The sequence below is a fragment of the Lithobates pipiens genome, unplaced genomic scaffold, assembly GCF_037356315.1.
Source record: "Lithobates pipiens isolate NorthernLeopardFrog02 unplaced genomic scaffold, aLitPip1_a1.2 Scaffold_25, whole genome shotgun sequence".
Lineage (NCBI taxonomy): Eukaryota > Metazoa > Chordata > Amphibia > Anura > Ranidae > Lithobates > Lithobates pipiens.
The window spans coordinates 95873935-95886715 of NW_027507787.1; the positions used below are offsets into that span (position 1 = coordinate 95873935).

At 45.9% G+C, this 12781-nt stretch overlaps 2 protein-coding genes across 2 annotated transcripts in view; both read right to left on the reverse strand.

Annotated features, from left to right (window-relative positions):
* LOC143930026 (kinesin-like protein KIF23) overlaps positions 1-12781 on the reverse strand; it is a 69004-nt gene that overhangs the window by 39813 nt on the left and 16410 nt on the right. The gene's annotated exons all lie outside the window — the stretch shown is intronic.
* On the reverse strand, positions 9685-10749 carry LOC143929918 (zinc finger MYM-type protein 1-like). Its single transcript, XM_077453855.1, has 2 exons — positions 10702-10749; positions 9685-10217 (listed from the first exon to the last, which is right to left on the reverse strand). The coding sequence occupies exon 2, from the start codon at positions 10188-10190 to the stop codon at positions 9690-9692; it is 501 nt and encodes a 166-aa protein (XP_077309981.1). The 5' UTR covers positions 10191-10217; positions 10702-10749; the 3' UTR covers positions 9685-9689.

A 12781-nucleotide genomic window follows, 5' to 3' on the forward strand; every position in this document is an offset into this window, starting at 1 on the left:
CATGCTAACACCTCAGCCATGTTCCCTGAAAGAGACACATTGGCTCACGGAACTACAGGCTTTTGCCACCCCTGATGATATTGCGCAATGGAACTGTGATGGGATGGTACAAAAGGATCCTAAAACAGGATTAATCTGCAAAGAGGGGAAGCCCTGTATTCCTGTTGCTAGCGCCCCCCTGTTCATTGCACAATACCATGGACTGGGTCACAAGGGATGGCAGGCCACATGTGAACTTCTAGATGCAGATTTTTTCATTGCAGGATTACCTAATCTAGTCAAAGCTTTTGTAAGGGGATGTGTCACTTGCATTAGGAACAATCCAACAAACCCAAAGAAATCAAAGCATGAACATCTTGAGTACCCAACAACACCGTTTACCCATTTACAGATAGACTTTACACATATGCCCAAAGAAGGAAAGAAACAACAATATCTTTTGGTCATAGTGGACATAATGTCACGCTGACCAAAAAATCTTTGTCACCAACAATGAAAACGCACAAACTGTAGCGAAGATCAGGGCCGGATTAACATAGGGGCTGATGGAGCTGCAGCACCAAGCCCCTGCCTTAAAATAGGCCCACCCAGCCAGCAGCATAAGCCCGATTTTTTTTTTTTTCCTGTCCATAAACTTCTATGGGACAGGAGAAGTGTGTGTAAATGTAGGGGTGTCTGGCTGCATCTGTGTTTGCTCACTGTGGTTATTACAATGTCACAGTGCACAGTTCCCCCCCTACACAAATGGGAGAGGCTGAGTCGGCTCTGCCTTTCCCCTCCCCCTCTGTGAAGTCTATGCAGTGAAGGAGCCGTGTGGGTGGGAAACACCGGCAGATAGAAGGTGAACAGGATATCTCTGAGTGAGGAGCCTCCAGGGACCGTCCACATGTGAGCTCAGTGACTGGTTTCTTATATCCCTTTCCCTCGTTTTTAACTTTTTTCTCCAGCAGTAGCTGTTAGAACTGCAGCCAAAGTGTTTAGAATTGTGTCATCAGCCTGTGGCAGTGCTTGGTGGCCCCTTGTGCTTTTAGGTGGTTCACACTGATTTGCTGTGTTTTGGCCCATTGCTGGTGTATCCACAGTTTTCCTGCGTTTTACCCCCAGTCCTATAGATTTCTATTAGGTTGTTTGTTTTTTCTGCATTTTCTGAAAGCGCACCAAAATTCCTGCATGCTGCATCTTTGGCACACTGTCAGAAAATGCAGCAAAAACCTGCAACCTGATATAAATCAATAGGACTGCAGCTAAAACTGCAGATACATGAGCAGTGCAGCCAACTGCAGCACACCAGTGTGAGCCCAAAAGCTTGCACACACAACCCTGTACAACTTGGTCTAAACAAAAGTCCTGGCATACAGCCATACCATCCCAGCTCAGGAGGGGTGGGGGCTCCAGGGATTTGATTGACTATGCAGGCCCTGTCTCTTCTATCCAATTGGGGAGAGTCTTGGAGGCAGTGGCAGGCTGCTGGTGGTAAGTGGCACACTGTATCTGGTGACAGGCTGTGGGTGGCGAGTGGCACACTGTATCTGGTTGCATGCTGGTGGCAAGTGGCACACTGTATCTGGTGGCAGGCTGCTGATGGCAAGTAGCACACTATCTTGTGGAAGGCTGCTGGTTGCACACTGCTGCTGGTGGCAAGTAGCACACTATCTGGTGGAAGGCTGCTGATGGCACACTGCTGGTGGCAAGTGGCACACTGTATCTGGTGGCACACTGCTGGTGGCAAGTGGCACACTGTATCTGGTGACAGGCTGCTGGTGGTAAGTGGCACACTGTATCTGGTGACATTCTGCTGGTGGCAAGTGGCACATGCTGCTGGTGGCAAGTGGCACACTGTATCTGATGGCAGGCTGCTTGTGGCAAATGGCACACTGTATCTGATGGCAGGCTGCTTGTGGCAAATGGCACACTGTATCTGGTGGCATGTTGCTTGTGTCAAGTGGTACACTGTATCTGGCATGCTGCTTGTGGCAAGTGGCATGCTGCTTGTGGCAAGTGGCACACTGTATCTGGTGGTACACTGCTGCTGGTGGCAGGCTGCTGATGGCAAGTAGCACACTGTATCTGGTGGCAGGCTGCTGATGGCAAGTAGCACACTGTATCTGGTGGCAGGCTGCTTGTGGCAAGTAGCACACTGTATCTGGTGGCAGGCTGCTTGTGGCAAGTGGCACACTGTATCTGGTGGAAGGCGGCTTGTGGCAAGTGGCACACTGTATCTGGTGGAAGGCGGCTTGTGGCAAGTGGCACACTGTATCTGGTGGAAGGCTGCTTGTGGCAAGTGGCACACTGTATCTGGTGACATGCTGCTGGTGGCAAGTGTCACACTGTATCTGGCATGCTGCTGGTGGCAAGTGTCACACTGTATCTGGCATGCTGCTTGTGGCAAGTGGCACACTATATCTGGCAGGCTGCTTGTGGCAAGTGGCACACTGTAACTGGTGGCAGGCTGCTTGTGGCAAGTGGCACACTGTAACTGGTGGCAGGCTGCTTGTGGCAAGTGGCACACTGTAACTGGTGGCAGGCTGCTTGTGGCAAGTGGCACACTGTAACTGGTGGCAGGCTGCTGTTGGCAAGTGGCACACTGTATCTGGTGGCATGCTGCTGGTAGCAAGGGGCACACTATCTGGCATGCTGCTTGTGACAAGTGGCACACTGTAACTGGTGGCAGGCTGCTGTTGGCAAGTGGCACACTGTATCTGGTGGCATGCTGCTGGTAGCAAGTGGCACACTATCTGGCATGCTGCTTGTGACAAGTGGCACACCGTATCTGGTGGCATGCTGCTGGTGGCAAGTGGCATGCTGCTGGTGGCAAGTGGCACACTGCTTGTGACAAGTGGTACACTGTATCTGGTGGCAGACTGCTGGTGGCAAGTGGCACACTTAAAGAGGGATTCCGCCCAAAAAAAAATATTAAAAGCCAGCAGCTATAAATACTACAGCTGCTGACTTTTAATAAATGGACACTCACCTGTCCCGGGTTCCAGCGATGCCGAGGCCGATCGACCGCTCGTGCCTCGGCTGCTGCCGCCACCATTCTAGGTGAGGGAATCAGGAAGTAAAGCGAATCGGCTTCACTTCCCGGTTCCCTACTGCGCGAGCTGCGCCGCGCAATAGGAAATCTCCGCGCTGTCACTGGGACCCGTGTGTGTCCCAGCAGACAGCGCGGCAGGGCAGGAAATGGCGTAGACTCCCGTGGGAGTCTATGCCCGGAAGTGGGTGAAAATACCCCCCTCCCCCCTGAAAGGTGTCAATTGTGACACCGGATGGGGGGGGGGGTTCCGATCAGCGGAGGTTCCACTTTAGGGTGGAATCCCGCTTTAATCTGGTGGCATGCTGCTGGTAGCAAGTGGCACACTATCTGGCATGCTGCTTGTGACAAGTGGCACACCGTATCTGGTGTCAGGTTGCTAGTGGCAAGTGGCACACTGTATCTGGTGGCAAGTGGCACACTGTATCTGGTGGCAGGCTGCTAGTGGCACTGTATCTGGTGGCACACTGTATCTGGTGGCAAGTGGCACACTGTATCTGGTGGCAGGCTGCCAGTGGCACACTGTATCTGGTGACAGGCTGCTGGTGGCAAGTGGCACACTGTATCTGGTGGCATGCTGGTGGCAAGTGGCACACTGTATCTGGTGGCAGGCTGCGGGTGGCATCTGGCAGCAGGCAATGGTGGCAAGCGACACACTGCATCTGGTGGGAAGTGACAAGCTCAGGTTCCCACTGATAATGCATCATGGTGAGTTGAACTATTTCACTATATATTACAATGTAGTAATAGAAATAATGGAATTTGATCATCCCGATGCCATATCAAGCATAGCGTCAGGATGATTTTAAGTGCTAAGTGCCATTTGCCTGAAAAATCACCCCCCGCCACCTATTTCCCCATCAACCCGAGACTACATCCCCCCTCTTTTTTTTTTTGGAAAGGGGGGGATCTCCCTGAATGGCAGTTTGGAAATGTGGTCTCCTATGTTGCTGCTGTTGAGAGACCGCATAGCAGGTGGTATTGGGGGTGTTCCTGCTGCTCAAAGGCTGCACGGCCGATATTACTGGTGAAAGTATATTTAATTTGTTTTAGCAAAACATTTTTGCATTTTCATTTTGTTTCCGTAAAAAAGGCCCACCAAAATCCTCAGCACCAGGCCCATGATGCTGTTAATCTGGCCCTGGCGAAGATCCTCACACAGGAAATTATTCCTAGATGGGGATGTCCATTGCAAATAAATTCAGACAATGGCCCAGCTTTCACAGCTAAAATTTGCCAAGATCTTGTAAAAGTACTAAAAATAGACTGGAAATTTCACCTCCCCTACCATCCACAGAGTTCAGGAATTGTAGAGAGAATGAATAGAACAATTAAAGACAGGATAAGGAAAGCTACGGGTGGGAATTTTGGCAAGTGGAAAAAAGTTCTCCCAGCTGTATTAGCTGAAATCAGAATGACCCCTCACAGTGTGACGGGTTATTCCCCCTTTGAGGTACTCATGGGTAGGCCATTCCCCACACCGTGGGCTAATCATCCCTTGATGGTAGAGAAAGGTGATTTGGAACAAATACTGGAGGAATATGTAAAAAAACTGATTGAAACTCTTGATATTGTTGAAAGAAGAGTTGCTCGCACCTCTCCTTCTTCTTCACAGGTACCAACCCACCCGTTCCAGGTCGGTGATCAAGTTGTGGTCCAGAGGCTTCAGAAAGGTCGAAAGCCGCAAGAGGTTCCATTCGGACCAGTGACCAAAGTGGTAGCCGTCACCAGGACCGCCATCCTTACAGAGGAAAGTCCTACTTGGATCCATGCCAGCAGAGTAAAGAAGGTTGATCTAAGCCCAGGAATTCAAGAAAGGCTGAAAAGAGGTGAAGCAGGTGTTTTAAGTCCTCAAAAGACAAGCACAGACATAAAGGACAGTGATGTCACTCATTTCACCACAGACTTCTGGGAAGGCCTTTTGCCTTCTGGTGATGTTTCTACTTCTGATCTTTGTCCCAGTGTGGATAATAACTAACTGTATCTTTCATCCTGAAGACTTAGGTGCCTTGAAACTCATATGTGGTAAAAGCGAAATACACACCAACCATACTGACTTTCACCTCAGAAATCGCAGTAAAAGAGATGTCTCTAATGAATTGATCAAAGAAACAAGTTTTTTCTGAAAAAATGTTACTGTTAAAATTTAAATATGCTTATGCTAGAAAGTCAGGATATGAAAAATGCTGGATTTGTAGTAAGTTGCACCCAGAAACTGCTGTCCCTCTGAACCTCAAGTCATTATTGGAAAATACTCTAGTCTTAAGTATTAAGAATGTCTCGGAAGGGTACCACAATCAGAGTATTATGTTTTACACTTTAGGAAAGACACATGAACCTGAGTGGTGTGTTCAGTTAGGCAATACATCCAACGGAATAGATATGTGTTCCAAGTCTGTATTTAACATTTCAAAGGGTATTCCCTTCCACACCAGTAACATTATCATAGGTCATATGTGTAGTTACAAAAATCAATCCCTTAACAACACCATTAGTGAACTTACTACATACAGGAACACAACATCTGGGATACTTGTGAGTAAACTTGTAAGTGCTGCATTTGAGGCTGGAACTGAGCCCCAACGTAGTTCTCTAAGAAGTTTTTCATTGGGAAACAATACATACGTATGCTGTGCTAAAATTTGTTACCCATGGATCCCCGCAGGAGTGAAAGGATGGTGTTATTTAGCACAGTTGGTACCAGTCATGTCAGCCCTAGGCCAGAATCAGGAACATCACATACAAGTTACTTCAAGTCCAGTACATAGGTTAACTTATAAATACAAGAGAGAAACCCCACCTATGTTTTCTACTTCAGATAAGTCATGGACATGGTTTCCATCCTGGACAGGATGGGGCATAACCATGATGGACAAATTAAATAACTACACTAGTTTAATAAATGATGTTATGGAAAAAAACTCCCAAGATATAGGACTACTCAATGTCGAGCTCAAAGCAATTAGAAGACAACTAGAGTTACACGAATTGGCTATTGAAAGCTGAGTGCAGCTCTGACAGGTTTATGCGAAATGACCCAAGATTATGAATGTTGTACATGGTTTCACAATACCAGCCTGGAAATTCCAGACTACTATGATGTTATTAGTCAACACCGAACACAGGTAAATGAATTAATGAAACAAGCAAGGGACATAGGTAATTATGGTTGGAACCCCTTTTCTAGTTTGGGTTTAGGTGGAATGTTTTCATGGTTAAAGGACATAGTGATTATGATTATCATAGTACTATTGTTAGGATTGATAGGCTACCTGATTTTCAAGCTTATTCTACTTTGTATTAGCAAGTGTACTACACCAGACCAACCTTCTCACGCATATACACAATATCTGCAGCTTTATGTAAATGAATATAACAAACGTAGCAAGAACCGTAGATTTCAGGTGGCTGCGGATCTGTAGAAGTCATTCCATGACTTAAGAGGGGGTTGAAAGGTTATGTTAAGCATCCATCTTGTTTCTGTCAGCCATCTTAATATTCACAAACTTCCATTTTACAATATGTACAGTTTGAACACCCCTTTAACTTCTCAGATAACTGTCTCAACATGAGATTCTTCTAACTCATGTGTTCTCACACACTTATCTATAACCTTCACACTGTTTCTCAGCATTCTTTTAGCTACAGAAGGAATTATGTATCTTTTCTTATATTAATTCAGCTAGCTTAGAACAAAGAACAATAGCGTTTTTGTCTTGACCAGCTGTAATCGTCTTGATGTCTACTGCGCATGTTTTATTCTGTATGACGTGAAATATACTATATCAACCGCTTTGTAATAACTCAATACAATTAGTTCTCGAAGGACGCCATGGTGTGTGTGTGGTTTTATTTGTCCTTTGAGAATTGATTCCAGAGCGCTCTGAATTTATACAATACATTGGATCTAAGGTCTGAGAGGTTGAAGGGACCACCCTAGACACAGGATTAACCCTTTCACCCCCCATCAGGTATATATGGGAGATATAGTATATAGAGATATATACATAGGACAGTGGATATATAATATATATCCCTTTCATGACTAAGCCTATTTTTGACATTTGATGTTTACAAGTTAAAATACATATTTTTTGCTATAAAATTACTTGGAACCCCCAAACATTATCTACATTTTTTTAGCAGAGACTCTAGAGAATAAAACGGCGATTGTTGCAATATTTTATGTCACATGGTATTTGCGCAGCGGTGTTTTAAACACAACTTTTTGGGAAAAGGGACACTTTCATGAATTAAAAAAAATTAAACAGTAAAATTAGCCCAATTTTTTTGCATAATGTGAAAGATAATGTTACACCGAGTAAATAGATACCAAACATGTCACACTTTACACCTAAAAATCTCAATAGGCGATGCTTTAAAAAAAAATTCTGGTTACCAGGTTACAGTTACAGAGGAGGTCTAGTGCTAGAATTATTGCTCTCGCTCTGACGATCGTGGCGATACCTCACATGTGTGATTTGAACACCGTTTACATATGTGGGCGGGACTGAATGTAGAAGAATGTAAACATCCCTTGTGACAGTAATAGGTGGTGACAGGCACTCTTTATGGAGAGATTGGGGATCTAAAAGACCTACATATGACATTAAAGACATATGCCGCGTACACACGAGCGGATTGTATGGCGTACTTAGTTCGTCATACAATCCGACGGACAGTCCGTCGTACTTTCCACTGAACGGACTTGACCACACACGGATGCACAAACAGTCTGTCGAAAGCTTGCGCGATGACGTGTACAGCACGTACGACGGGACTAGAAATAGGAAGTCCAAGACACAGCAAAGCACCCTTCCGCCGTGTAAATCCTTTCTGGGCATGCGCCATTCTTAGTCCGTCGAACTAGCATACTGACGACCGTACTGTCCGCTGAAACCAAAGTACGATGGACAGTATTTCGGAAAAACCGAAATTCTTAGTACTCCGGACTGCACGCTGAAAAGTCCGCTGAAGCCCACACACGAGCGGATTGTCCGCTGAAATGTGTTTCGAAGGACTAAGTACGCCATACAATCCGCTCGTGTGTACGCGGCATAAGTCTAAGTTCACACTTATATATACCCCTATTCCTGAGCACCCTCATACCACCCCCAGAGCCCCATCCCCTTTATACTGCAGGGGAGAAAAGCCCACGTCTGCTGTCAACTGGCCCTAGAAATCACAGCGATCGAGATGTTGCGGAAGGTCATCTTCCGAGGTCCTGGCTGCCCGTCACATTTCCATACAAGTGTATAGACCCCTGGTGCCAAACCTGCATCCTGAGGGCAACATGTGGCCCTTGGGTACTTTGTGTGTCCCTCAGGGCCCCTCCAGATACTAACCCGTGTTTTCCTATAGCAATGGTTATAGTTTTGATTTCTAGCAGCCTGCCCCAACGCGCGCCCCCGACCCAGCCTGCCCCAACGAGCGTCCCCGACCCAGCCTGCCCCAACGAGCGCCCCTGACCCAGCCTGCCCCAATGCGCGCCCCCAACCCAGCCTGCCCCAACGAGCGCCCCTGACCCAGCCTGCCCCAACGCGCGCCCCCGACCCAGCCTGCCCCAACGAGCGTCCCCGACCCAGCCTGCCCCAACGAGCGCCCCTGACCCAGCCTGCCCCAACGAGCGCCCCCGACCCAGCCTGCCCCAACGAGCGCCCCCGACCCAGCCTGCCCCAACGAGCGTCCCCGACCCAGCCTGCCCCAACGAGCGCCCCCGACCCAGCCTGCCCCAACGAGCGTCCCCGACCCAGCCTGCCCCAACGAGCGTCCCCGACCCAGCCTCTGAACATCTTACACCATGTCTGCACTTGAGGTCCCCCATATCAAGAAAGTTGACCATCACTGGTGTAGACAGACTTGCTTCTATTGGCCAACTCTGACGACAGTAAATTTAACAATGGTGCCAATTATGATCGCTATAAGCTTCTTTAGCAATTGAGGTACATAAAAAAAAAAAAAAAACACAAAAAAAAAAAAACACACACACCACACAACCATAAAAGATATTCAGTCATCCTGAACCAGTTTCCACATATCAAAAACGGAAAGATTTAGATAGCTGCAATGATTTTCTTTCACCGCCCCTTTGAGTTTTGGCCTGGGTTCACACTAGACTGTGGTGCCAGAAACTTGCACTTCATTCAAAATTGCACCGCCCTTGTGATCCGCAGCAAGTGACAATGCAATCCTGACACCCCAAACACAGATAAAGGGTTTGCATGCACCGTTCACATGGTCCAAATCAAATGCTGTGGTCAGTGGCGGCTGGTGAAGTTTTTGGATGGGGGGGCGCAAGACCCCGCCCATCATGACCCCGTCCATCATTTTGGCCCCTCCCACTTCTCACAAACCACGCCCCTTATGTAATCCACCTAATCCGTCCCCTGTATTCCACTTCCTTCCACCCATAGTGTCACGAGTATACAGCTCAGATCACAGGACAGAGTATACAGCCCCAGAATCACAGGACAGATTATATATCTGGATAAAATATTGAAAATGTCAATGTTTAAACCAACTGTTAAAGAATGCAATAAAGGTACCACGAATCAGTGATTTTTTTTTACAACAGAAAACAAACTTTATTGTACAACAAACAACAAAAAGACTCAGAGTAAAGGTGACTGAATACAAATTCACTTTAGCAACAGTCCAACTATTTGAAAATAAATTTTGCTCTCCTTTCTTTCTGGCTTGCAAATTTCTCAATGACCTTCTGGTTGAAGTCAGTCATCTCTGTCACCACTCTCTTTTCCATTGACAGCATGGCCAATGCATTCAGCCTTTCCTGGGTCATGCTATTTCTCAGAAAAGTCTTTATTCTTTTTAAGGTTGAGAAGCACCTCTCAGCTTCTGCTGTGGTCATGGGTGTGGTGATGAGGATCTTTAGCAAAGTCACAGTCTCTCTAAATACATGAGCAAGATTGTTGTCCACAAACAGCTGGAATAGGTCCAAAGCACCATTACACTTTTTGAACTCTTGTGTGCGGTAGATGAGACCAAGCTCTGTCTTTAACTTATTTTTATTCAGAACTGGATAGGCCTTCAAAGTCTCACTCAGTGCATCCTCGGGAAACTCCACTGCGTACTGTTCAAACCTGTCTGCTTGAAGCAAAGTGGCACTAACAAGGTGTTTTGTGAAGGAGAAACGTTGCATGGTGTGCAATAGTATGGTATCACAGACCTATAGAGTGAAGGATAAAAACAAAAATTAGGCAGTGATGTCAATTAGGGGTGTCAATGTCATCTCTGTTAGCTCCCTGACCATCATAAATGCATGCAACCTGACATATTTACTAAGAATTTCTTGTCCATGTGTATGGAGTCATAACTTAAAACTGGTCATTTTAAAATGTTCACTTTAAAGTTATAAAGGGAGATCAGTTTCAGTGGTTTGGAATCCATAATTTCTCAGCACTCCATACACATGGACATTGGACAACAAGACATTCTTAGTAAATATGTCAAGTTTCATGCATTTCTGATGTTCAGGCAGCTAACACAGATGAAGGTTGTAATACTAATGTTATCCACTAGAGGGAATAACAAATCCTTTTAGATCACATCATTTTTATATGACTATTGTAAGAAAAATATTTTTCTTTCCAATCTTCATATCTATAAGGGAGCTATCAAAAAGACAAATATTGCAACAAATAAACACTCACCTCAGATGCAATGCGTTTATGGTCTCCTGGATTCAGTGAGCCCCGCCTCTTCGGATGAGAACCACCTTGCTTTCGTCAACCAGGGATGGGATAGAATCTCTGCAAAATGTATGAGCAATAATAATTAAAAAAATAATAATAATAACAACAACAACAACACATGGAAAAAAGGAGGATTACGGCTGCTACCTGATCATCTGTATGTCCCGCTGGAACTGCTGGATGCTCCCCTTAATGTGGACTGAATCTATGTCCTTCTTCTGGAGTTTGGCATAAAGGAGGTCAACATGCGGCATAATGTTGTGGAAAAGCGCAAGAAAATATTTAAAATCCTGATCCTCCAGCAGCACGGCAAAGCCTGCTGCTTCTCTCATGGTAACTGAGTCAAAATCACCTGAGTCTCTCATGGTTTCAAAACAGCAGATGAGGTCCTCTCTGTGCTCAAACACTGTATTGACGGCACGGCTGTGGAAGTTCCATCTAACACTGCTTGATGTTGGTAGTCTATGGGCAACTACTTTATCAAGTACATCTGTGCGCTTGGGTGATCTGGCAAAAAAGCTGGCAAATCCTCCAAGGTTTGCAAAAAAAAGTCTCACTTTGGGCATTTGAGAAGTGGCCTGTTGCATTATCAGATTGAGCTGATGTGCATAGCAGTGGATGTAATGGGCATTTGGGTAAATATCCTGAATCTTCTTTTGAACCCCTGAAGTGGCACCCCTCATCACGCTGGCTCCATCATATGCTTGGGAGATGAGCTTATGTTTCTGATCCCCTGGAAGGATGACAGCAAGGCGCTCTTGTAGTGCTGTAGCAATGGAATCTGCATTAGCGGAATGTAGAGGAATAAACTCAAAAAACCTCTCTTGTACATTGTTTTTGTCATCTATGTAGCGCAGTACAAGCACAAGTTGGCAATGGGTGGCAATATCAGTGGTCTCATCGGCCTGGATTGAGATGAAATTGCTGCTCTGTGCTTCTTGGATAATGTGCTCCTTCACTACAGACAGCATACAGTCCAACAGCTCGTTCTGCACAGTTTTTGAAGTGCCCTTAAAAACAGTGACATTCTCAAGGTGCTCTTTCAAAACTCCATCAAGAGAAGCAACAAAATCAACCAAGCCACGGAATATCCCACGATTTTCGGAGCTCTCACTCTCATCATGACCACGCAAAGCCAGCTCAAATGCACCACAAAATTTCACACAGTCTATTATCCTAGACAGGATGTGTCGATTTTTTGTGACCTCTTCATTGTGTCTTCTAATGGAAATTCTGTAGCCTGCATCTAGCTGTTCACCAATGCTATGCTTTCCAAAAAACTCAAGCCTCATAACATTGTCAAGATGGCTTTGGGTAGTTTCATGCCGCTTGCATTTTTCAGTGAGATGCTTTAGGTCGTTAACCCCTGTTGATATCCACAGCGTGTCGGTGCCATGACTTTGGAATAGCAAACATGGAAAACAATAATATGCATGAGTCACATCACATCCAGCTAGCCAACTCCATTTATTATAAGAAGTGGTGGAAAAGCTTCGCGTGTAAACTCGACCACGATCACTTGACCTCTGCTGAATTTGCAGTTTGGGTTGATATGGTCCAAGCTCCTTTAACCTCATTTTTTCCTCATCTGTACGGCTTGTGAAGGGAAATAGTTTCAAAGATGGAACCGAATTTTTCAGTCATTTTGAAAATAAATTGCACAATGTTCAATACCTATGAGTCAAATGAAAGTATGGGTAAGTTTAAAAGAGAGATTATGGCGCTGCCAAATGCAAGTGTCTATTTCATCAAATGCAGCCTCACCTTGCCCATCAATTGCAGCCTCACTGTGCCCATAATGAGGGGTTCCCACCATGGCTGTGCTGAGTTCCCGGGCCTGTACAACTGCTGGCTGCTGTGCCCATTATAAGTGGTTCCCCCCATCCCTGTGCTGAGTTCCCGGGCCTGTACAGCTGCTGGCTGCTGTGCCCATTATAAGGGGTTCCCCCCATCCCTGTGCTAAGTTCCTGGCTGGCTTTTATACAGTGGCAATAGACTTCAGAGGACTAGTGTACAGGGTACATAATGTAGGTTCAAT

Coding starts and splice junctions, on each gene's coding strand:
- LOC143929918 (XM_077453855.1), bottom strand. CDS start 10,190: ATGCAACGTTTCTCCTTCACAAAACACCTTGTTAGTGCCACTTTGCTT.